This window comes from Cupressus sempervirens, chromosome 5 (genome assembly GCF_028749045.1).
Source record: "Cupressus sempervirens isolate cs-2001-9-10 chromosome 5, ASM2874904v1, whole genome shotgun sequence".
NCBI lineage: Eukaryota > Viridiplantae > Streptophyta > Pinopsida > Cupressales > Cupressaceae > Cupressus > Cupressus sempervirens.
Window position 1 is genome coordinate 428,584,051 of NC_143122.1, and position 27,665 is coordinate 428,611,715.

General features: G+C 35.4%; 1 protein-coding gene across 1 annotated transcript; it reads left to right on the plus strand.

The window, feature by feature from the left end:
• The first annotated feature begins 952 nt into the window (after positions 1 to 952).
• Positions 953 to 27,665, plus strand: LOC149556621 (ubiquitin-conjugating enzyme E2 7). Its single transcript, XM_089831037.1, has 6 exons — positions 953 to 1,197; positions 2,864 to 2,966; positions 17,477 to 17,574; positions 17,785 to 17,885; positions 18,017 to 18,094; positions 27,191 to 27,665. The coding sequence occupies exons 1-6, from the start codon at positions 1,152 to 1,154 to the stop codon at positions 27,266 to 27,268; spliced, it is 504 nt and encodes a 167-aa protein (XP_089687163.1). The 5' UTR covers positions 953 to 1,151; the 3' UTR covers positions 27,269 to 27,665.

A 27,665-nucleotide genomic window follows, 5' to 3' on the forward strand; every position in this document is an offset into this window, starting at 1 on the left:
ATAGTAAAGAGGTTGTTATGGATGAGTTATGCATTGTCGCTTTGGAAGTTTTTACGTGCAACACCCCGCAAGATTAGCAAACTATTGTTTATGACATCACATACCTCTTTGGCATTGGAGTTAGATTTGGAAACCATGCCTACACTTTTTGCTTGTGTTGAGCTTTATAAATATGAGGCTTCTTACTGAACTTTAGATAATAAATTAAAGATCTTCTAAGAAGCTTCTATGTGTCACTTTTTCTCGATAATTTTGTACTACTATATATACTTGTGAAAAACATTGGCTCTAGGTATTGTAATGTAACTATTGGTGGTTGCTGGTGGTTGCTAATAATACAACCAAGTATATATATTAGATGTTATGAATTTATTTATTTAAATATTATTTTCTATATGTTTATCTAATTTGTATAGTTAAGAATTTGTAAATTTTTTTTGTACCATCCTTTCTATTAAATTTAATATTAGATAATATTTATTCACACTAAATATTTTATCAAAAAATATTTCAAAATTTTACTAGAAAAATACTTCAAAGATACTTCTATCCAACCCTATTTTTATAACTACACATTTTAAAATGACATCAAATTAGTCCTCTCCAATTGTCTCAAGGCTCCTAATTTTAAGAAATTTTGACTGTGGAGGGAAGGTCTTGGACCCCAACCTAAAGAAACCTCAAGAAATCCGTATGGGTAAAAACACATGGAAAAATGTATTTAGGCTTTGCGTCGGTGACTAGGTAAAAATCTGATCTACATGGACGGAAATCAGAAAAAGGCCAAGAAAATAAAAAGGTCACGGTAAAAAGTGGACAGAACTTTCCCTCATATAGGAATGCAGTTAATTCTATGAAATAATAAATTTAATCTCTAATCATACAATTGTGACTGTAAGCACTTGACTTCTGTGCTACCTATAAAATTCTCAGTGGGGTTGCAGAGAAGTTTGTATTGGTGGAAGGAAGCAGTTCATACCTATTTACAACACCCACATAAATTACCCAGTCTTCTAGAACATCTTATCCCTCGCTCCTTCATCCATTTTTGCTTTCTTCATTATTGGCAAAGAATTCACTGCTACTGTTTCCTCAGGTTCATTTTTGCATAATTCATTGGTGGGGTTCAAAGGCTTTGAAGGAGAAGCGCCATGTCAGAAAGCCAGGCCAGTCTTTTACTCAGGAAGCAATTAAAAGGTTAGGGCATAAAATTATTTCTCTTTTATGGGTTTTTGTTTTTGTTACTTCTTTTCTAATCTTTTGAAACTATCTAAACATCGTGTGGCAAACGTGATGCTGATCTAGCTCATCTACATGTGTCGGAAGAAAACCCGTTTGATCTGCGTAACGAGGTTATCTTGGGAAGAAAGAAGATTAACATTTAGGATAAGAGAATTGTTTTTGTATGCCTTTTCGTTTGAAGTTTTATGTTGTTGTGGCTTTTTTAAGCAGAGCTGAGATCTGGTGAATCAAGAGTTAAGTGCTGGTTCATCTATCTGGATATTGTATGGTTATTACATTGTTATTACAATCTTTCCAATCGAAACCTCCGGGGTGGAAGATGTGGTTGCCAGGAAGTTTGTTTAAGAGTGTTATCCAACCAAAAGCGGTGTGTCATTTGAAATCGTGGTTTGCTATGTTTTTCGGTTCTAAATTCTTGTTTTTTGTTTCTACCGATTATAGTAAGGGTGCTTTATTGCTTATGAACTACACGTGTTTCACTGTATTCTTGCAATAGATTACACATCAATCGGGATATGCATCTTTTTGCTCGATTTTCTCAGTCCCAATTTTGTTTAAAACATAGGGGCGTCTGCCTATTGCAATAGGCTACATTATCCTCCGATTATTTTAAAGTTTGCCTGTTCTATGGGTTTTGGGGATTTTTTTAGCTTAGGGTCCAAACAGGTATTTTTTGTAAATTTATCAGTATGCAATATTTATTCTTTTGGCTCTTTTACATTTTGGATGAAAAGAGCAGACATCATTCTAGTCAATTTTTCCCCTTTGCGTAGTTCGGCAAGAGCGTGGCTTGCGTTATTAATTTTCTGTTTGGTATAATCTGGCAAGATTCTGGCCTGCATTGTTATTTTTCCATGTTTGGCATAAGTCGGCAAGTGTATGGCGTGCTTTGTTGTGCTTCCAATTGGCAAAAAATGGCAAAAGTGGAGTCTACATTGTTATGTTTCTGTCAGGCATCCTCTTTTGGAAATCTAGCCTTCATTGTTATGTTTCCATTAGGCACAATTTAGCAACAGTGTCACCTATATTATTATGTTTCTGTTTGGCATAATCTGGCAAAGGTGTCACCTGCATTATTATGTTTATGTTTGGCATAATCTGGTAGAACTGCTGTCTGCATTATGTTAGTACATGGACCATGTTCATTGAGCCTTGATCCTAGTTAATCATCATGGCAACAGATTATGTCACCATCACAGTGAGTGTTGCACAGCCATAGATAATTTACGTGCACTTCTTGTTTGATTTCTTCATGAGAGTATAATTAAGATATTGTTTTATCATAATACACTATGTGCATATGCTTTTTAAATTTCTGTTTTCTACCTTTGGAATCTGTAGAGGATTTTTTTTTGGGTTGAGCTGGGACTTGTTACTCTGTTAATGTAAAGGGTTTGTTCAGATTGTTGTGAGAGAAATAGCTATTATGAGTAATACCTGCCCTAAAGCAGATTAGGATATTCACAGAAAACCTAAATTTGGAGTGGACAGAAGCCATCTTGGTCATGTGCGACCAATGGCAGTTTCATTATCTTTGTTCTTAAGATTTGTAGTCTTGTTAGTTTTAATTTGCATTTCATGTTGCCAAAACAAATTGATTCGTTTTTTTTTTTGTACACAGAACTATCTAGAAATCCAGTGGATGGCTTCTCAGCAGGACTTGTGGACGATTCAAATCTTTTCGAGTGGAATGTAGCAATAATTGGTCCCCCAGATACATTGTAGTAAGTTCTGAACAATGATCTTGGTCCTTGCTTTTTGAAGTAACAATGATAGTTTCTGTTCTATTATAAAAAAATATTTATTGGTTCCTTGATCAATTGCATGAATATCAATTATCTTGATCACATCTTTACTTTGTTATAAGGTTGTATTGCAGATGATTATGATGATCATTTGGAAGATATGTAAATGATGTGATGCTGTTGTATTTCAAAGCTTCTCTTGGATCCTTAGACAAAAACATGACTTATAATAAAAATTTCATGGAGCAGTATTCCGCAATTTCCAGTTGGTTCACTTTGTTTGGAATGTTTTTACATAGTTTCAAACTTCAAAATCCTGTTACAAGAAATATAACGTCTTTGAGAATTGAGTTGTGGACAAGTGATGGTTTTTTTTTGCCACGTGCTTCTTGGCCTACGAGTTGTGTTTCGTGATGGCTAGGAAACAGAGTCATTTAAGTGCTTGTTTAATACTATTAAGGCTGATTCAAAGACATTTTAGCTTACTGAAAAGATGTTTGTCAACTTTATGCTTAAGTCAAGTAAAGGGAAAACCTGCTTATCTGACGTTTTTGTTATGATCCTTTTTGTTTCTTGCTAATAGTTGTTGTTAGCTAACATTAGATGGGCACTTTATCATGATGGTGGGTTCATCAACCCTTTTTTTGGCCTATGTTAATGTAGTTAGATGTTATGCAGAAGGTGCGTAGATGTGTATTTATCCAAAGGGGTAATTAATCTTGAAAAGGTCTTATTGTTGTCATGATTTGTGTGGAAATTGTGGGAAAATCTATTGGGTCTGTGTTTTGGGTCAAGTTCAGTGTTCATAACTTCATACTGTGTTGGGTAATTCAATGGGAGTTGGTGTATGTACCATCTCATGAATCTTCTCTTAACCTTATTCAGCAATAACCAAATCTCAAATGTTACTGCTCTGTGCAACTCAGCCTACAATTTGTTTGTATGTGAAACAGAGAATCCTTTTTTGGTATTCCCTTGGGTATATTTCCTATTTTTGACGAACATAATGAACCATTATCGCTTCTAAACATCACTGGAGAAATAAAAGAAGCCATTCTCCTTTTTTGTCAAGTGCAGTGTTCACACCGTGTTGGATATTTTGAGGAGATATGGTGTTATGCACCATCTCATGAATCTTCTTTAATCCTTGTCTGGTAAAGTACAAGTTTCAAATATTGCTGCTCTCTTTAACTCAGCCAATAATTCAATTATATATAAAATAGAGTATTCATTTTTTATACTCCTGGTTAACTTTCCTATAGTTGATGAACATAAGGAGCCAGCCTCCTTTGTAAACATTATTGGAGAGGTAAAGGGATTTCTACTATCAGCTTGAATGATATGCTCTTGTTATGTGATAGATCTTCAAAAGGCATCCCCAAATAGAGCTGGTGTACCTCACATTGGATGGCTGTTGTGAGTTAACCTTGCCATGTAAGAATTTCATGGATTTAAATTTTATGTTGGAAGATTGAACATTTGCCCTTAGCAAGCCATTTGGAATTTCTTTTGTAAATTGATCTTTTGTAGTTTTGGTTGCAAGCCTTCAACTGTAATGATCTGCTTTTCTTGCTCAAATTTCATGCACAGTTCCTCCATTTGCATTCATAATTTGCTTAAATTCTTTAGCCGTTGTGCTCGTATGACCACATGAACCCCTTTTTGAAACAAATAACAAAGTAAGAGAGGCTTATCGCATGTCCATTCACAAATTGATCTGGCAAATAGCAGAATATTGCAGTCAATGGCCGATTTTTTGCAGCATCCCCTTTCTATATTATTGCAAAGGGGTTGGGGTGCTTGACAAGCATATCATATCCTCATCCCTTCATCCATGGTACATCTGGGAGAGTGCCATGAACGCTGATATTGTGTCCTAGATCGGTTATGCTTGCACTTCATCATAGTGTCACTGTTGATTGAAACTTGAATGTTTGTAGTGAATCAACCTCTAATACTACTAGTCTCCAAGGTAGCTAATGCCAAAACTGATGAGGTTGATTGCAGATATTATCTGGATTGCTTCTTTTCCCAAAAGTTTGGTATTTGGATTTTCCCAAAAGTTATTATTCTCCCCGATTGCTTCTGGATTTGATTGTGAAAATCTACTTGCTCTTAATACGTATTATGACAATCGATACTTCTTGATGTTCATGTTCAAATGCAGTTTACGCTCAAGAACCTAATCAAAACACTTTCTTACATGAATTCTAGGATTAGCTCACACATTTAGCTGCTCAGCCACCTCACTATGGAAGGATAAGAAATTTACAAATAAAAGACTAAAGTTAAGCACAGGGACAGTTACACCTTGCCAACCAGATATCAGAGGAAACAAATGACCGTGGCAACATAACAGTCATCTGTATATAGTCAAATAATATTTCTTGAATACTCAATTACCCACAATACGAAATAGAATCATCTTATTTACCGCACTTTCATGGCAGTCCTAGAGAGAGCTAAAATTAGAAGATAGCATCCAGGTGTAGAAGTGAAAATGAATAGAATCAAACCCAGTAACTGTTAAATTTTAAGCCAGAAATACAATAAGTGAGCAACCATCAGAAAAACATCAGAGATTACCCTGGGGTAAACCCTCCCCAACGAGGGAAAAAACCCAGCCCACTGAAATAGCACCTTTATTTCAAATCTCAGAAAAATGATTAAAATGTTTTCAACATATGATTGAATCAAGGTTATTATATCAATGCGAATATAGAAATTATCATGTGTAAAACATTCTCTCTGATAAGCACAAGAGCAATATGCTGAATGAATGTTTCAACAGTTCTGAAGCATAGAGCAGAGATTAAAAATAACTGAAGAAAGTTACTACTCATCTCTTAACTTGCATGCACATCTGATTCATACACCACTAACAATCATTAACAGGAATAGTCACCAACTTCTCAGAGAATGTGGTTCATAGATTATTTTCTGTTCACCACAGAAAAAAATGCTTTCACAGAGATGCCATAATTTATCACCACGCATACACACTTTTACGTGTTCTCTTAATTTTAACAAACCGATAATAATATCCTACTTCCACCAAGAAACAAAGAAGCTGAAACAATTCTCGACCGTTACGAGACAAGGCGATTAAGTTGACAAACATAAACATTCCAGTTGACACATAAAAGAAGTGTCTTGAGAGAAAATAATAAAGTTGATTCGATTTGAATATAGGAACTGATGAGTAGGAGCAAACCGCCAGTGTGAACACCATGTCATATGCTGAGAGCCTGAGAGGGCTTTACACACCAATGGTGGTGGAAATAATCAACAAATAATTATGCGCCAAAAGGAGATGCTCAGGCCAGGTAAAATGAGCAACCAGAAATCACAAACATAGGAATTTTCAAACCAAAAATAGAGAGCAGGGTCAACTGTATCTGAGCTTCAAACCATCAAAGATGGAACTGCCAAAGACTGATGAGAGTAGAAAAATCTCTTAGGAACACAGAGATTTGGAACCACAGCAAATATAACTATACAGGATATCTTTTGCAGCTATATTCGCAACATTAACTACGAAACTGAGGAAATCACTGCTGCTGAGGAAACAAAACAAACAGCTGGAAATAAGGAGATATGAATGCTTATGCATCATGTCAGGGTATCTCCCTGCATTTCTACTTCAATAATGTTATGTTGCAGAAGAATCTGGGTTCCCAAGCAATCTTACATCATCCAAAAACAGAATAAGGGATGGTTGCGAAGTTTTTGGTTTTGGTGTGCCAGTTTTTGAATAAATGGCATGCTTGGTTGAATCAACCTGTTCTAGGATCGTTCCATGCTACAAGTGACTTTGGCAACAATACAATTTTTTCGCCGTGTAACAATTCTGAGGTGCTACACAAGTGTTGCTTATTGCCCTTGGTGGCTTTCATGCATTTGGCTTTATTTATGTCAAATACTTGGCATTTGAAGTTCTCAAGTTATTTCAGTTAGAATAGTATAGACCGAGTTTTGGGGTTTTATCTGAGATAATAAGGCAAGATTTGTCTAGAATAAAAAATATGAGTTCTAAACTAGAGCAACTCATTTAATAACAACTTGAGCATAACAGCAAATCTGCTTAGAAGACAAACTGTAGATTTTACTGATTGAGAGTCACCTTTCCAATCATCATAAGGGCATTTAGAGTCAAGTGAATGAACCAAAACACAGTGGCAATAGCAAAAGGGCATGGGCAAAAATGTGCCCTACATATGACAGGCCTGATATATCTGGGTAAAGAACAATGTAAAGAATAGGTGGGGAAATAGTTTACAGTTATAGAAAATAATGACCATTGATTTTCCTAGGGAATGCATTCTAAAGTTGGGAGGAGATGGTCTATGGTGCAGCCATTGAGATGTGTTAAAGTAGAGGCTCATGTGCAGATGTGGGCTTGTAGAGGGCTAAGTATTTGCATGTGGGACTTCCCTATGGTGTGGAGAGTTGTTATAAGCCACATTGGGAGAGGATGAGAGTATAATAATTAGAATTCTTATCAGCCTGTTGTAAGTCTGGAAGGAGAGAAGGTATCAGTGTTTAGCTTCCATTCAGTACTTGATATTGTGAGTGTTTTGGCAGGCTACTAGGCTTAGACTGTTAAATATAAATACAGATCTTTATAGAGGAAATCAGAACTCTTTATATATATCAGTTTGATATTTGTAAGACTGTCACATATATTATTTCAGATTTTAATATGTGTTATGACTGGAAATTGATTAAGTTATCCAAGGACCGAATCATATTTAACTTGATTTATCTATGAGACTGCTGGTAGTCGATAATGCCCTGGTTATTAATTATTTTCTACAGCAGTCATCGACGATGGATAAATACCTACGTGGGAGTCATTGTCCATGGAGGGACATGACTCTCCCATGGCATATGCCACAAGGAGTCATGGCCCTCTGTGGCTTGACTCATCATAACCAAGAATCAATTAAGGATAACAAGATCTTCTGTCTTACCTCAATTTTAATACAACAGTTATCACAACCTCTAACTAGTTCAGAACTAGATCCAGTGATAACACTAGTATCAAGATACAGAAGGACTTCATCTGAATGTAGTCAACCTCGATACATCTGTCATCAAGTGTTCAAATCAAATTATGACACATGATAACAGGTCAAGCTATTAATAAGATCGTCACCTTATAATAGCGACCATATCCACATAACAAATCATCATTTCTTATGCCACAAAACATCCACAATATTGCAATATTGATTTTAATAAATATTCATGAATAATTTACATAATATGAGATTTTAATCTCAGGTGACAATTTAATCATACCAAGTTTGTTCCTGAAGTACTCAATTTTCAACTTTGCAAAAGGCTCAGTGAAAATGTCTGCATTTTGTTCTTCAGTACTAATGTAGATCAATATTATAACATCTCTATCCACCATGTCCCTTACATAATGGTAAGGAATTTCTATGTGCTTGGACCTGTTATGGAAAACTAATTGATATTTTAATGCAGCTTTGATTGTCACAGTAGATTATAGTGGGTTTTAGTGGTTTTTCAAATAATCCAAATAAAAGTTTCCTTAGCCATACTACTTCACGTGCTCACATAGAGGCAGCCATATATTCAGCTTCAGTGGAGCTGTGAGCAACTGCTGACTGTTTTCTACTAAACCAAGATGCCATAGCTGATCCAAAGCTAAAACAACATCCTATAGTGCTCTTACGATCAATAGAACTGCTTGCCCAGTCTGAATCAGAATACCTTTGAAGTTGTAACTCTATATTTGTATACTTTAGTCCGAGTCCAATCGTTCCTCGTAGATATCTTAAAATATGCTTGGCAGCCATTAGATGAATTTTCTTGGGTTCACACATGAAAAGACTTCACACATTTGTAGCATAACAGATATCAGGTCGTGTGTTTACCAAGTACATAAGAGATCCAACAATTTGACGGTAATGAGTAGGGTTTATAGGTTCTAAATCTGCTGCTTTGTCTTTGCTTATGAAGGTTAGTTTCCATTGGAATTGAAAGAGGCTTACAATCCATCAATCCAAATCTGGTCAATATATTAGTAGTATATTTTCCTTAGTTTAGGAAAATGTATTTCTCTTTCTGCCTCACTTCTAAACCTAAAAAATAATGTAGAAGTCCAAGATCCTTCATGTCAAATTCAGCTATGAGATCTTGTTTGCATTTGGCTATAAGATGGTTTGCACCTATTATCAGTAAATCATCAACATAAAGAACAAGAATTGACGTATCATCATTAGATATTTTGAAGTATATGTTAGGATCAGCTTCATTTTTTAGAGTATCCTAACTTGGAGAGATATCTGTTAATCCTCTCATACCAAGCCTTGGGAGCTTGCTTAAGGCCATAGAGAGCTTTCTTTAGTTTGCATACATAACACTTCTTGTCATGTGTGGTGAACCCTTCAGGTTGTTCTATATATACTTCTTCTTCAATGATGCCATTTAGAAAAGCTGTCTTTACATCCATTTGATGTATTTTCCATCCTTTGGATGCAACAATGGCAATTATCGTTCTTACTGAGGTGTAGCGTACAATTGGAGCAAATGTTTCTTCATAGTCAGTTCCAGCCTTTTGAGAGAAATCTCTTGCAATAATCTGGCTTTGTGTTTTTCAATGCCGTCAGGTGCATACTTGATTTTAAACAACCATTTTGAAGATACAACTAATTTGTCTTTAGGTTTGGGTACGATATCGTAGACATCATTTCTTAGACATCATTTTTCTTCTACTATTGCATCTTTCTATGCTTGACATTTTAAAGCCTCCTCAACATTAGTTGGCTCAGTTTTTGTGAGTTTTGTTATTAAGGCTACATAACATTTTTGACTTCTTGTTTTCTTATTTTCTCTAGAAATCTCATTTGGTTCTACATCGTTCTCTTCAATCATTTTCCTGGCCCATAGTGGTTTTTTCTTGTGATTTAAAACTTCATCATTCTCAGCATTAGGTACAGAAGGGTTTCGTTCTTTTGAAGGACTCTTCCTCAGATTTCTAGTCAAAGTATCTTCTATAGTGTTCTCCCTCTGATTTTTAGTATTATAATCGTCTTCTATGATGTACTCCCTTCTCATTCTCAATTTCCTCATCTTCTTTGTTTAAGGATGTTTTGAAAGCGACGTCTTTGTCAAATTGAACATCCCTATTGATTTCAATAGACTTTTGTTTTGGAATATATTCTTTGTATTCCCTAGTTGTTTCACTGTAACCAACCAATATGCCTTTCTTTCTGGAAGGTTCTAATTTGAACCTTTTCTCTTTGGGAATGTGAATGTAGACCGGACAACCAAAAATTCTTAGATGATTAAGGTCTGGTTTGTTCCTTGTGAAAGCTTCTTCCGGAGTTGCATTTTCTAATGTTACTCAAGGGCTTATGTTTTGTATGTATACTGCTGTATTTGCTGCTTCGACCCAAAAAGACATAGAGAGATTTTGATCATGATTCATGGCTTTTGCTGCTTCTATAATAGTTCTTTTTTTTCTTTTTGCAACCCCATTTTGTTGAGGATTATAAGGTACTGTAGTCTCCATCTTAATCCCCATAGAAACACAAAATTCTTTGAAGATGTTAGAAGTGTATTCACCTCCATTATCTGATCTTAAAGTTTTTATTTTCTTTCCAGTATGATTTTCCACTAGAGCTTTAAATTCTTTGAATTTTTGTAAAACTTCATTATATTCTTTAAGTTTAGGAAGTATATCCAAGTTTTTCGAGAGTAATCATCAATAAAGGTCACATAGTACAACAATCCCCCTAGAGAAGGTGTTGACGTGGGTCCACACAAATCAATGCGAACAAGTTCTAGTACATTTTAGACTTGTGTTTACTTAAAGGAAAATACCCCTTTTTATTTTTCCTAGTGCACACCCTTTACAAATGCTAGTATAATCAGATTTGAGATTAGGTATACGTGTAGTGATTTTTCTTATGGTAGGAAGGGTACTAAAGTGAGGTGTCCTAATCTTCTATGCCAAAGTTCAATTGATTTATGGACCTCATGATTTAGGGCTTGTCATTTTGCTTTAGTACTTAATTTGTACAGGCTTCCATCTCTTGATCCTATATTAATGGCGTTCTTTATGTTGGAGTTTTTAGGCCAGAGTAATACTTTGCCCTCATAGAAGGTGACACAATATCCTTGATCAGCTAGTCCTAATATGGAGATTAGATTTCTTTTTATCCCAGGTACAAATAACACATCTTTTAGTTGAAAGGTTTCGCTTGATTTTATTTGTAAGGAGCAGGTCCCAATTCCTTTTACTGGGTAAGTAGAATTATCTCCAATTATGACTTCTTCTGTGCAATACTCTTTGAATGTTTCAAACTGATTTCTAAATCCAGTTATATGTCTTGAAGCTCCACTATCTATTATCCAAGTATTATGACTTGAATTTAATTCACTTGACAAGGCTAAATAGAATAGAGGATTTTCCACTTCATGGGATTTAGACAAGGTAGCTTGATTTTCGTTCTTTTTTGGACAAAATCTTTGAATGTGGCCAAACTTCTCACATCGATAGCACTGTACTTTGGATAGATCTCTTTCCTTTGGTTTGAACTTCCTCTCCTTTCCTTTGTTTCTTTCCTTTGTATGTAGTGCTTGAATCTCTCCTTATTTGTTTGTAGAGATTCCTCTTGATATTAGTTGTGACTCCTCTTGAGTGCATTCATTCTTTAGTTGATCAAATTTTGGAAGTGTAGGATGACTTACACGTTAGATGAATGACTCCCATGACATAGGAAGTCCTCTTAGAGCAATTAGAGAAAGTTCAGAGTCGTCTACATTGTTTCCAATGGTGGCAAGTTGATCCTTTATTTCAGAAATTCTTGGGAAGTAAGATGTTATTGCCTCTCCTTTGTTTATTTTCATGTTCATGAGTTGCTGCTTTAATGTAAGTATCCTGCTTGCATTGTTTATTTCAAACGTATCCTTTATGATTTTAAATACTTCAAAAGCTGTTTTCAGTCTTGCTATTGAAGGAAGAATATGATCTCTAACGGTATCAATTATAATCTTCTTGGCCTTTCTGTTTCGTCTGTTCCAAGTTGTCCTTTCAGGTTCTTCTTCAGTCATTTTTTGATCTTCTTTTACAAAGGTTTCTAATTCAAGTTCTTCAAGTAAGGCTATAATTCGTATCTTCCATGAAGAGAAGTTTCCAGACCCTTCCTATCTATCTTCTACTTTGATCCCGTTCACCATTATAGCCTCGATTTAATCTGACTGATATGATAAATAATAAAAAACATTATTTCAATTTAATTCCGATGATTTTCCTCTAACGAGGCTCTGATACCATGTTAAATATAAATACAGATCATTATAGAGGAAATCAGAATTCTTTATATATATCAGTTTGATATTTGTAAGACTGTCACATATATTATTTCAGATTTAGAATATATGTTATGACTGGAAATTGATTAAGTTATCCAAGGACTGAATCGTATTTAACTTGATTTATTTATGACACTGCTGGTAGTCGATAATGCCCTGGTTATTAACTATTTTATACAGCAGTAATCGACGATGGATAAATACCTATGATGGGAGTCAATGTCCATGGAGGGACATGACTCTCCTGTGGCATATGCCATGAAGAGTCATGGCCCTCCGTGGCTTGACTTTTCATAACTTACAATCACGGAATGGTGACTTTACAAAACCCATTCGATAACCAATATCATTTCAATATTAAATCGATTTACCATATATGTATTTTAAGGAGATATATATATCTCTTCAGAAGTACATATAAATATTTAATATCAAAACAATATTCTGAACCTATCAATCCGAAGGAGACTATAATCTTAATATAGACATAATTTCATTGGATCCACCAATGTAGCAGTGTACCATACCACCTGTCATTCCCATTCACAGTTTTAAGTATTATGATTGTACTCAAGTATCTGCACTTGTACTTTGAACCAGAACTTGTTTCGTACTGACACCAGCCAAGTGACTTTGTTTCAACTTACAATTTTATTGTGGTAACATACTCTTCAATGTAAAGCTGTATCTAAGGGTATGCGTTTATTTTCCAAAGATCAGGTTGCCAATGGGAACCACTCATATCCTGCCTACAGAAACAGATATTGTTAAGATTTTAGAGGATGTAGCTCAAGATGGGTCTTGGGTCAAATTTTTCAATGTCAAGGGCATCTCTTAGTTTGAGTGGGGGAGATTGTCGCAGGAGTACCTTTCTCGAATGTGCAAGGGACAACCATAGTTAGGAATGCATGTTACTGTCTGGGACATTGCTTAAAAGGACGAAGTAAAGTAGTCCCACAATCTAAGCTCAGGAGTAGCGAGGTATTCTATATGGGTCCTAGGGAATGAGAGTAATCAATCTTGCCTCACATTGGAGTGCTTAGGTTTCTTAGTGGATGTTGGCACACAGTCCTAAACTAGCCAAAAAAAAAAGTAGCTGGAACTTTAGCATGGGATGACTTTTGAGGGAGCTGCCCATGCTGGTTATAGTTCTAGTTGAGTTGGGTGAGCAATGTTGGTTTATGTGTCAAGTAAGGAGTTCAAGGATGCGAAGGAAGTTGAGTGTTAAGTTGGGCACTCACTATGGTTGCCTTTATGCATAGGATGGTAGGAGAGATTTATGAATTGTCCCATAGGAAAGGTTCAAAGTGGCTTTGTGGACAAGGTCTCAATGTGATAGCTCAATTTGTACTTTAAGTGACATGACAATAGGCTATGGGAAATAAAGTGGTATGAGGTATTGAGGTCATTGAAGGAATGGACTAGAGGCATGTAGCTCAGGGGGCATTGTTGAGTTGGATTTGGAGTCTAGAGTTTTAGGAAAGTTTGGATGGGCAATAGAGAAAGAGTTCAAGGAACTAAGTGAGGAAGGTGCAAACGTGGAGGAAGTTCACGAGTAAAAAGGCCTTGCATATTGGCTTAGTATGGCTGTATTGGAATGCATAGGGATAAAGGTTCCATTGGTGGGGCTTTGTGGGACAGGATGTGTAGTTTTTCCTATTACACATAAGGAAACAAAGAAGAAGCTAGCTTGGGGAAGTTTAGCCATCCCAAGGGAAGGAAAAGAGGCTTGAGTGGTTCAAGGATGAGAGGGTCATATTTAGCACTAGTATGGGGGACAATATTGGCCCATCTTAGAGTGTGTGGCAAGGAAATGCTAGCAATGTTGTAATGATTCTGAGCAAGTCAAGGAGGAGCCACTAGGCTAGGAAAGCCAAGGAACAGAGTTGGATATAGGAATTTGTTCATGTTCCATCTAGAAACATGCCAAGAAATTGAAGGGTTGTCTTGTGGGATAAGTTGAAAGGCTCAAGGAGTTAGTTTAGATGGAGTGAAGGGCTACGAGTTCCTTAGAGAGATCGGAAAGGGTACTTAAGGGTTTAGAAATGGTTAGACTATGAAGGGTTGTCTTGTGGTATAAGTTGAAAGGCTCAAGGAGTTAGTTTAGATGGAGTGAAGGGCTTCGAGTTCCTTAGAGAGATCGCAAAGGGTACTTAACGGTTTAGAAATGGTTAGACTATGAAGGCTATGCACATGGGGTGTAGTGATATCCAAGGAAGGTGGATAGGAGTTTAAGGGGGACTTTAAGGTTAGACCACGAACCGATACTCACTTAGTCATTGTTTAGGGAGTAAGATATTGACTGAGTGAGTTATTAGTTCAAGGAGTAACAGAGAGACACAGTTGAGGCAAAGTTGGGTAAGGGACATGAGTAAACTGTAGAGTTGGGCAACATGGTAGGACTGCAGAACATGAGAGCCAATGGATACGGGGCAACATATATTCACCCCTCCCAAGGTTAAATATTGGACGTCTTTTATACTTCCATTGAATAATGGTGCATACTATGTCACAGGGTTCAGCAAACATCATGCATGAAGTTTGAAATTTGCCAAATGTCCTGATAATCTAAAAAAATCATTTAAATTCACCCTAAAATTCATTCAGTAGCATTGACATTTTCACTCTAATCGTTGCATAGTTAAAACAAGGAAACAGAAGCTAGGGCAGTCCACTGATTGATGATGTAATCGTGCTTTAATTGTGCTTCCACTAGCAAATGGTCGCATCTACTTCACTCTTCATCGCGAATGGTAGGATCTTTGTTTTAAATGGTCGTGTATTTTCGGTGCTGCTCCATCTGAATTAAAAGGTTAGCCTTTCTGCAACTATTACAACATCCAAAAGGAGTACCAGCATTAAAACAAATTGCCATTGTCGTCAGAGATATGCCGTTTTTTTAATGTTTAAAAAAAACACTAGCAAATCGAAATGGTAATGTGTGGAAGAGGGTGATGTAGAAGTCGCAGATTAGAATGGCAATGTTTCTACTGCTAAATCTAGCGAGAAGTGTTCAAATTTAACATATTTGTTATATATTTAAATTCTTAATTTATGAAAGTTAAAATTTTAATATAATTAAATTAAGATGTTCTAAAAATTTGTTATTATGTGTTCAAAATTAATATCATATTGTTTACAATTTTTAATTTAATATCATATTATTTTATCTTAATATTAGTAAATTAAATTTAACTATTGAATTTCAAATTTATTTAATTTATATAATAATTTATATTGATAATAATTATTTGTTTATATTTTATACAAGTATATTGATATTTTTTCGTATATATTACTTATGTCTATAAAATAATTCAAATCTAAATAAGTCGATTTTTTTTTTTTGAATTTTTTACTTTGTTGAACTTCAGCCGAATTTTATTGCTGCCGAACTCGAACTTGAATTCGAACCTTGTGACTTAGGGTGCATATATGTTGCCCTATAGACAGTGCCAACATGAGATCATCTTTGGGTTATGAGAGGCAAGTGTGACTTGTAGAGCTAGAGCATGAATTAACATGGCTAGGTCATGGAGATAAGTGGAGTTGGGAGAAAGATGAGTAGCTGCTTGTATGGGATGCTGTCTACATGGGCAGAGTATCGAGGACATTGGTATGTGAAGTGATAGGGGGGCAAGTTAGTTTGGAAGTCCTAGGGATTGTACAGAGAACTTTAGTTTGGAAGTCCTAGGGATTGTACAGAGAACTCTATCACAAGGTTAGAATGAAGTAGTGAATGAGTCAAGGACTTAGGATGTAAGAAATCTGATAGACTGTTAAAGTTTGTAGGATGAGTTGAGTTGGCATGTTGAGAAAGAAATGAAAGGGGCATGAGACACAAGAGGTGAGTTGGCAGAGATATGTTGTTGATGCTATGATTGAGATGTTACATGTTGCACTAGGCTTTGGAGTGCTTGTTGATGGGTTGGTGAACAACTAGAGTTGTGCAATGGAAGTAGGTTGATAAGTCAAAGTTGAAGGATGTGAACTAGAGGGGTATCTTTAGGGAAGTGTATTAGTGGATTTAAGGAGTTTGTAGGTTGAGCTAGGATGGAGAATTTGGAGAAATATTGGATGAGACATTAGACATAGAAAGTGAAGTAGTCGAGAGAAGTAGGCAATGTGGGTTGCATATCATGCATTGGACCAGGCATTAGGGGTGCTTGTTTATGAGGTGACATATGATTGTAGTTGCGCAACAAGAGGTTGAGAAGCCAAAGGTGAAGGGTGTGAATTTAGAAAGTTGTAGGAGACATCGGAAGCTGTGTGTTATGGGACTTTTGGTGCTCAGAATAAAGAGTAATTAACACAATAGAGTTGGTGTTAGGGCAGTCTTCTATTTCGATGTATGTAGAGGGTTTGAGGTGCAGGGGAGATTTGGAAGATTAGTGTTTGGAGTGGGAAGGGCACATGACTAGGGGAGCTAGGAGTTGTGTGTATGATTCGGCAATGTGTGGGGTGGAACACTCAAGGGGAGAGTTTAGTTTGGGATTTGTGGGAGGTCCTGTCTGCAACAAGGGATGCAGGCTCAGTATGGAAGAATGCCTTTTTAGCATTGCTGTTGTAGTCACAAAGGAATTGTATTACGGTCTGTAATTGTTTTTAAAAGGTCTCCTACACGTAATTGTAGTGTTCAACATCAATTGCATGGTACACATGATTATTGTTTCTTTTGTAGTCACCAAACAATTGTATTGTTAAATTAATATTTGCCTTTCACCGCCCTCAATTTGTATGACAGTCTGAATTTGTTGACTGGAGAGGAGAGAGGAGCGAAGGATTCCTTACTGGTTTATCTATTAAACTGTTTGGTTCTAAGCTATTTCATTTTCGGAATGTACTGGAATGGAAATCATTTTGTAAAATTGCAATTGTTTAGTTGCTATTAAAGACATAGTTTCCTGTATAATTAGTTTATTGTTATGCAGTCATGATTTCAAAATGATATTTCAATATGTGGATTAGAATGAAGTTGCCTTAATTTTTGTTTTTGATTATTCAGCCCATAATTATTACTTTATGCCTGGAATTGTCAAAATTAGTATTATGTTTTTCTACAGAAGGTAATAATGGGCCAGTATAATAGGTCCAAGTTAACACTTGAGCATTTAACATTTTTTTGCAACTTTTTGCAGTGAAGGAGGATATTTTAATGCCATAATGAGTTTCCCATCGAACTACCCAAACAGTCCTCCATCAGTGAGGTTTACATCAGAAATGTGGCATCCAAATGGTTAGGTTTTACCTAGTATCATCATAAAAAAATTAGATTTCATGTTCAAAACTGATTTAGTTTCCGAGTTAATATTTTGTACTCTCTACTTCACGTGTTGATTTGTGATCTGCTAATCTGTGGAAGTAGTGCACGTGTTCAGTTGGAAGGTTCATTTGCACAGAGCAATCTTTAATAAATGAATTTAATAACAGATTATCTTTTTTCCAGTTTATCCAGATGGACGTGTCTGCATTTCTATTCTTCATGCACCAGGAGATGATCCAAATGGTTATGAGCTTGCCAGTGAAAGATGGTCACCTGTGCACACAGTAATGAAGTGCATTTTATTTTAGAATTAGTTAGTTATCAGTAAATAGCTACAATGCAATTTATTGGTATCTGTGAAATATGAAAAATAGTATTCCATCATCTATTAACTTTCTTTGGATATGGTGTGCAGGTGGAAACTATTCTCTTGAGTATTATATCAATGCTATCTAGTCCTAATGACGAATCACCTGCAAACATTGATGCAGCGGTAAGCATTTTGAAATATTATGAGCCTTTTGTCTGTACATGCATCAACTTTATTAAGCTAACTTTGATAAATTTTGGCAAGAGAATATATGAATAAACCAGCACTCTTTTCTGGTAGTTTTTGAAAAAAATTGTGCTTATCAGGAGAGTTAGTGGCAACAATTTATCATTTTTGCACTGTTTTAAAAAAATTAAAGGTATTTTGTACTGTACTCAAGTTGCAGGTTGTGGTTTCTGTTCAGGCTCAGTTTTTTGAATTCCACTAATATTTTTTATGGATTGGATTCATCTGAACAGAAAACATTCATATATATATATATATATTAGTTACCGGTTCGAGTTTGATTTGAAATATGGGTTTGAAGAACATGTTTACTGGTACGGAAAAATTGTGGAATAGGTTCTGGGTTCGTTTGTACAAAAACATGTAAAAATTATGTATATACATGTTTATGAAGACAAGAAGCATAAGTTGAAATTAGAATGTTACATAGTATCATAAAATTATATGATTTAATCATTTAAACAACAAAAACTCTATAGGCATAAACTTTAAACTTTTAACCATAGCATCATGAATCTTGATCATACCATCATATATTTCAAGTTCAGCATTGACGATTCAAAACATTAAAATTAAATCATGATTCATGTATCATAACAGCATGATCAAGTATCATTGTCAAACTCAAGTCTCAACTAATGCATTAAAAATTGTTAGAGTTTATGGATCGCTGCAAATGTAGTTGCATTGCCCTTTTGAGGTATATGCTTTTCAAATGCATCAATCTCCTCTTATATGTGTCTACCAAACGTTAACAGTTCCTCTTAGCTAAGGAGGGTAAACAAGAATTTGAACAATATATTACCTCAATGTAAAAATGGTTTCGGAATATCAACTCATTCGACTTCCTGGTTTATTGAATGCCAGCTCATTTGACATTTTAAAGTCCACTAATTTGACTTTGAATATGATGACATTTGATATTTGAATGCCAACTCTTTTGACATTTGTGAATATCAACTCATTTGACATTCACTAGGTGCTTAAATATTCATAAGGTATGTGCACTTGCATTCTCATAATGCATACCATATAAACATTTACAATGCAAAGTATAATCTATTATGATTTGCATAGACATCGTAAGATATCCATCATAATAGAGTAAGTTATTGAAAGATCGCCACCTTTCAATAACTTCTGCAAATACAAGTGATGATCATTTGGAAGTCGTCACTTCTTCATGATGTCTACATGGGGCAGGCCCATTGCACACATAGACTTTTAGACTCCCTTTGAATCCAAATCTCCCTCTTTTTCTTGCAAGAACACTTTTGGAAAAGATCAAGGTAAATAGCTCTTATAATTCTATATTAAAATAGTTGAGAGAGACTAATATAATTCTCAAGAATAATAATTTTTGATCAATCCAATATAAGATAGATAAATATCTAATTTAAATATATATTCTCGTTAAGAATATAAATTATTAATATTTATTATTCTTTACAAAAATCTCTTAGACACACATAGTCATCATATACTAATATATATAAATGTGAAGAAGAGAACTTAACATAATATATCTTATTAGTTTTACCTTAATGGAATCGATGATTAAGTCTTTGTAGGGGCACCTTGAACTTGACACCTCCCACGTTCAAGTACCTTATCTTCTTTTGAGTATGCCTTGGCTCTTTTTATATGAGTAGTTTTCATCTTCCTTGACTTGACAAACTCCATCTTCCTTCTCCTTAAAGTACCAATTCCGACATGCATGCTTTTGATATGAATTTAAATAAGTGAAGTAGGTGTAGGCTCTTTTCAATATCATTCCACATCAGTCTTGCGTATTGCTCACTTTTGTCTTCCCCCATGCGTATGGTAACTTAGTCAAGTAATTCTTTGGGGGTCGACTTGTATTCTTTGAAATCTATAAACTCTCTAGTGTGGCCGAAATTATTTCTTTTGTTGTGCTTAATGGGTGTAATGACAAAGAGTTTGACGGGTTTTTAAAATCTGTCTTCCTTGTTGGTGGCAATGCTCATGCTCCCATTAAGTGTAAAGTAAAACCAGCTACAGACATTATAATCTGCTTGCTCGTGCACAAGATATTGCGGAGATTCGAGCAAAGAATCTTGGAGCATTAAAAGAGGAGAGACATCCTCTTTTTACTTGAGAACAACCTTAATTATGGGTGAGTCCCCAACTATCGGTAGCTTGCCACTTCTCTTGTATATGTCTTATCATGAATTGCCATCTCATACCCATGTAATGTGGATGACAATGTGTTAGATCATGACATGCTTGTAATCCTTACGTGGATTTCACGTGGTCACTCGGTAACTATGTAACTATACTAGTTATATTTACCGATCTCACTTAGTTCCTCTTCCTTTCTTTTAAGCACTTAGTACTCCATCCTATGTGTCTTGTTTTGTGTTTAGAGTTGTTTACCTTCACTTCATAGGCAGTGGATGTAATTCGTAAACTGTCTCTCCACCTAGGTAATCCCTTGATTTTTGCGTTGATATGTATACTATACAATCAATGTTTGAATGAGTCCTCTCAATGAAATTGGGGACGTGAATTATTTATGTTCTTAAATCCTTTATTTGTTTATATTTCTAGCCATGCTTTGGGCTTTCAGTGATATCCGCAAAGTTCAATCACTTCATTGGGGCTAGTTTAAGCATTTTATTAAAACGTGTATTTCTGTTGTTTCATTTGCAGCTTGGCTTTGATACCATGTTGAGTTTATGGATCGTTGCAAATGTAGTTGCATTGCCCTTTTGAGGTATATACTTTTCAAATGCATCAATCTCCTCTTATATGTATTGTAAATGACACATGGAGAGACATGTCTCCTCATAAGACATGTCTATCCATTATAATTAATAAAATAACAAATATATAACATCTCATATATTAAATATACATATACATATACATATACATATACAAATATATATATATATATATATATATATATATATATATCACACCTGTATATGTAATATATATATACACACACACACTAGTCTCATATGTTTAACTGACTGAAGCTCCCAAACATTAACAAAAATGACAAATGTATTAATATTCATTTACTTCATCTTCCTCTACTTCATCATCATCTTCTTCTTCTTCTCCTCCTCCTAGTTCTTCGACATTTAGTTGACTTAGCAACAGAGCTAAGGCCAATGGGATCAACAGTAGCAGCAATAATAGTATGGGCATCAAAATCTTCAAAATCTTCAATTGTAAGCCGAGAAGCAGAAACATCCAAGTCCACCAACTTTGCATTTACATCCCCACACATCCCACCTCTTTGTCTCACCTTCTTTGTATTCTTTAGTCTTGTGCGAGAGGAAATGCAAGTTGTAATGCACAAATACCAAGTTTTCCACTCTTTTTGATTGCAATATATTGCGCTTTACTGAGTGGATGAAAGAGTATGTGCTCCAATTTCTTTCTGGAGCAGATGAATTAACAACCTATGAAGACATGATCAAGTAAACAATCAAAATAAAATTTAAATTATGTCTCTTGAATCTCAGAATTTCCGGCAATTTAGGAAGACAAAGTAAACTAATAGAAATTCAAAAAAAAATTAAACTTGTTATAACACTTTGATTGCAAGGGGCTGCAACGTTTGGAATCTTTGACTATGTAGGTACCACCAACTATGAGCATCCTTCCTAAACCAATGACGAGGAGCATCATTTATTAGAGTTTTTGCATCCACAAATTGTATGAACTCATCCGTAATCAAATCTCGCATATCATTGTCAGGTAAGTGTCTTTCAAATGCTGCCTTTTATTCATCATACACTTCTAAATCTCTATAGGGTGGTAGCCTTCGTGGTGGATCAATATATTGGGTGTGATAGTATTTGGGTGCCAATGCATAGGCAAGCAAATGTAGAGGATTGGTCATTTTGTTCCATCATTCTACAACAATTGCTTGCAATTGTTTGAAGGTCTCTTGAGGATCTTGCTCTTTTCATTTACAATTTGCTTGATCTTTTTAAGCATTGAGTCCATGCCATCATAGATCTCTCCAAGGCAAGGCTTGTCCGTGTCTGTGTACCTAAGCATGATTATAATGGGCTTGATGAGCCCAATGAGATATTCCACATGTTTCCACCATAAGTCATCCAATATCCTAAGCTTTATTTTGGATGCCCTCTCATTGTTGCTTTGCCTCCATATAGCCCAATTGTTGCTTATTACCATATTGGAAAGTGCCTCATTCACTTCCATAAGCTGTCTCAAGATGATTACATTTGATGCAAAATGTGTCTCAACAACCTCTAACACAAAATAGAGCAAATGAAATGCAACTATTATATACTTACTTCAAAAAAGAATACACATAATATAATAAAAAAAAAGAAATCACAAGATACTATTTAAAAAAAAATTAAATAACTAACTTGAGTGCAAGTTCACTTACCTTCAGCAACTCCAAACATGCAAACATTTTGGAAATCCTTGGAGTCAAGTGGTGGTTTGTGATGAACATCTAGATGTCATCAGCTTCTGCATACACTTCCTTAAGTCTTTTGTGGCATAAGATTGAGTGAATGAACCGCACAAGGTGTCCAAAACATATGTTGGTATCTCTCTTCCATCAACAAACTAGCAGCTCTAAAATTCTTTGCGTTGTCCATTACAACTTGGACAACGTTTCTAGCACCCACTTTTTCAGTGGCAGAGATGAGAATATTAGCAATAAATTGCCCATCTTTTACTTGCTTCTCACAATCCACTACTTTCAAAAACATTGCTCCTTTGAGGGACACAACCAAAACATTGAACAATGGACGATTTCTAGCATCTTTCCACCCATCCGAAACAATTTTTACCCTTGTCACAATCCATGGATCCTTGTTGGGCTTCAATTGTTCATTAATCAACTTGACCTCTTGATCCGACAAGGTGGTTTGTACTATTTCAAAATTGGGATCTAAATACCCTACAGGTGCTTCATTAGCACTTCTCAACATCCTCTTGAAATATGGAGAGCGAACTAGATTAAAAGACAATCCATTTGGATACAAGCATCTTGACGCATCATTTCCCTACTTTGGTTTTGAGATGCAATTTTTAGTGGTCCCTTTCTTTTGTGTCAAAGAGGTGCTTCATTTTGAGAATCAAGGGCAGCTAAGGTAGTATAGAAGGGGTGATTGTCTATCACAACATTTGGGGTGGATTTTATTCCCTTTAATCTTTTTAAAGTTTTATTGCCATCAATGGTATTTTGCCTAACTTCATCTCTCTTCTGCTTCCTCATGCTCTTGAATATATTTTAATACTAATGAATTTGACATAGGTGCATTTTTTTGCTGGGACATTTCTTGACTCCTCTTTTAGGGTATCCACACAAATGGCTCACCAAATGATAATATGAACTATTTCTTTCTACATCACAACCTAGACATTTCCAATAGAAATCACCACATCCTGGAAGAGGATGTACAATATCCTCATACTTCCACAAAGTAGAATCAGATTGGGGTTCTATTCTTTATGGGGTATTGGCATTGCCTACTGAGGAAGAGATAGATCCCATTGAAGTTCCTTTTCCTATGACCAGGAATTGTATGCATATTGAGAATGAACTTTTAGGGAAAACAATGGCTAGATCTTATTAGCAACGAAAGACAATTTAATAAAAAAATCTAAACAAAAGGAAAATAGAACAAGAATTTACGTCTTGCTGCCATTGTAAGCTTGCAAAGGTGTAGGAACACAAGAACTTGAAGATACTTGCAAACCAATGTTCCAACTCCTCCTTGCACAAACAAACTCTTGCTCAACCACCTATTTGCTCTTTCTCAAGACAAAATAACCTATTTGCACACCGAAAATGAATGCTAGAAGCTAACATAAGCCATTTACGTTCACTTTTCAAGGTTGTGAAACTCAAAAAATTATAAAATAAGTTCAAAAAAATAACTTAAAAGTCGTCCGTGGGGCAAAATTTGACATGGTTCGCATGAAATTCAACCTGTTTGAGGCAAATTCGCCTGGGTTCGAACCATGGTCCCAAAATTCAAACCCTGATCGAATTTCTGGCGAAAGAGACTCGAACTAGGTACTGGTTCGAACTCAGACCTGGTCTGGAGGCCAAACCAGCAGCAAACCAGGGTAACTAATACACACACACACACACACAGAGCACATGAACAAGAAGAAAATTGATCAAGAAGAAAAACATCCACCATAAAAACAAAAATGCTACTTCAATATCCATTTGTCAACTGGATTGTCATTACGAAAATTAAAAATATAATGCCTGCTTTAATTAATAACTTTTGTCACTAAAGAAGTCAAAACATAATGCATACAAAGTTAATCTCAAAAGGTATAACTTACTATTAAATAAAAAAATATTTAGAGCAAATGCTTACTTTCTAAATATGAGGACATGAATATTTTTAAAAAATATATTAATAGGGAACTATAAAAAAGCTACAATATGAGTGTATAATATTTACTACATGTTTCAAGGTAAAAACTAAAACAAAAGAATTACTGAAAAAATTTAACGGTGAATGGCATATAATATTTTTTGTGCTCCTGTATTTTTGGTAGATGTATTCTAGATATGCATTTCAGTTATGAAACAAAAAAAATTAAAGCATTGGGATGGTTAAATTAAAAAAAATGCACACTTTGTTCTCCATAATGAAGGGTGAAGGGAGCAAAGTTGTATTTTAAAATTCAAGCAGGTGACCTGAGAGCAACTCTGCGAAGACTAAGAAAAAGCTTGGTAGTATCCACCTCAGGGTGAGGATTATGGATGTTACTGTAACAGCATTCCCATGTTCTATGGGGATGACTAATCTGATTTCCACAATCTGAGTAACCTATCAAAAGCATCTATAGAGAGTAGCCCACGGTGAAACCCTTTGAATACAACCTCTACACCAATGCCAAATTATATTCTGCTGCCATGTTTTGACTTTCCCTGCTTGGTGCACCTACCAATATTTCTGTGGCAAGGGTGGTATGAAATGATGATGGTATTGGAGAATAGAAACCATTGGGCATTGGGTTACAGTCAAAGTTAAAAAATAACTAAAAAGAGTATGGGCACATGTGGGATGAATCCATGGCCAAATAAAGGCCCTGCCAAAATTGTCACCCTTACTGACCTGGAATCTGAACTGGGTGTGAATTTGACCCAGGTCAGGGGGCTGCAAGGGACAAACTGGCAACCTAGTTCTTTATGGTTTTTATTAGTATTGCTTCATTGAATTGGTTATCAATGACACTTATCACTTGGAAGTAGCATGGTGTATGAGTTGCAAGTATTCAAGTTAATCTATTGAATAGGAAATTACCTTGCCTGGAATTGTATATGAATTGTTTATAAAAATAAATTATTCTTTCAGGATCTTCATCTTTAACTTTTGATATTTTGGTCAGCGTCTCTTGCTTTTTGGAGCCTGGTTTCTTATGTGTGCCAGGTCGGAATTGGTCTATATATCAACCTTAAGCCTATCAAAATCATGTTTTTTTGTGCATGGGGAAAGTGATACAATGGCAAAAGGGTGGTTTGGCTCAATAATGGTTATAATATTTCTGTAAGTAAATTCGAACCTTTTGAAATTGTTGTGATTATAAAAGGAAAAAGGTAATGTTGGTATAGACTTCTTGTCTATATTAGGAAGCAAATGAGGCCTAATGATAGAAGGGTAATGAGTTGCCTGACTGTTTTTGAAATATTTCTTTCCCTAATGCAAAAAGAGAAGTTCGATTGTTGCAAGCAAATATATAATGTAACTATATTACAGTACCTTGTCGCTTTGTACCTACAATCATATAATGTAGAAGCCCATTTGAAAAAGCTTTAGCTTCATAGCTAAGGTGATAATAATAGCAAAGGGAAGATCCAGCAACTCCTGGAAAATGTTGTTAACTTGTTCATGCGAACGGAAGATTTAAGTGGTGTTCCAGCTTACAATAAATAATGAATACAACAATTGTGCAAAAGGATATAACTTGTTGGACTAGATATAATCAAGTTTGGAATGTTTTGATAGTAGGGTCAGCTGGCGAGTAGTTCTTCATTATAGCTCTGAGTTGGAATTGCAATCTTATCTAGCTGTTCATATCTTTACTTGAATGGGCATTTTTTAGTTATAGGTTTTCTTTTGATTGGTATTCCTCTGGTATATTGTGAATTTTAATTAGGCAGTTGTGCTTTTATGTTTTTGGTTATAGTTCTTTTCTCGTGCAGTCATCCTGGATTCATATGTTGTGCTTATGTTGGAATTGCAATTTTACCTAACTATTCATATATTAACTGGAACGGGCATTATTGGACTACTGGTTTTCTTTTGATTGGTATTAAGACATTTTCATGTGTTATATTGTGATTTTTAACTAGGCAGCATGCTTTTATGTTTTTGGGTGGGTTCTTTTCTTGTGTGGTCCTCTTGGATTCTTAGGGTTGTTCTTCCCATTAGCTCTCATTGGACGAGTGTAATGTAACGAAGGTCCTGTTAATGATTACTAGCAACAATGGCATTTTATTCATATTGTTTAGAAATATGAGAAGTTTTGGATGAATTAAATTACAGTACAAAATTACCTCTTACAAGTTTGTTTGGCTTGGGTTTTTCCTAGTTAATGATAGTAAGTTTCATATTAAGGTTTAGTAGATTGACTGATTAATATTAGTCTTAGGCAAATCTGCAAGAGAAATATAAAATGAAACCTTAACTACATAATGCTTGTAAACCTGTGTCCAATCTGATTATATCTTGAAAGGGCTCTTTTTGGTGTCCAGCTTTGTACTCCATTGGATTGTGACATATTTCAATTTGCATAGTGTGAACAATCTTCTGGTCTCAGTGCTTTTTTCTCATGTTCTTATTGAATTCTCAATGTTTGTAATGGGCACTCAATAATTTTAATGGTAGAAGCCACTATGCATGGTTCCGTCACTATATTGTTGTAAAGATAATGAGAATTATGGGGAAAATGTACCAGTGTTGGACTGTTTTTCTAGTTACCTTGTGCTGTTCTATATGCATGTATTTAGTTATTGATTAGATATTAACCATGTATGTGCAGAAAGAGTGGCGAGATCAAAGAGATGAATTCAAGAAGAAAGTTGGCAGGATTGTTCGGCGGTCGCAAGAAATGTTTTGAATCTGGACAGGGTCGATTGATGAATTCAAGCAATTCTTTTTATTATTGTCCGGTCAGAAAACCTGCATATGGATTTAGTCTAGGTTGTGTCTAAGCTGTGGTAATCTAGCTTGCGTCCGATTGTGTCATGGCATGCTTAAACTTTGGAAGTATGCATGAATCTATAGCTGCTTCAACATGGACTCTTGTGTATTCACAACTTTGGAAGCCGAATTTACAAAGTGATATGTGATATTCAACAGCAGTCTATGCTAAGCAATTATTGTTGAATGAATTTCATTGTTGCTGGTGCTGCTTTTTTTTGGCTTGTGGAGCCTGTGGTAATCATGGCAGCTCAGAATCTTGATGTATATGGGGGTTTTCCAAATGAATATATATATTTTGGACTTGTCGGCAA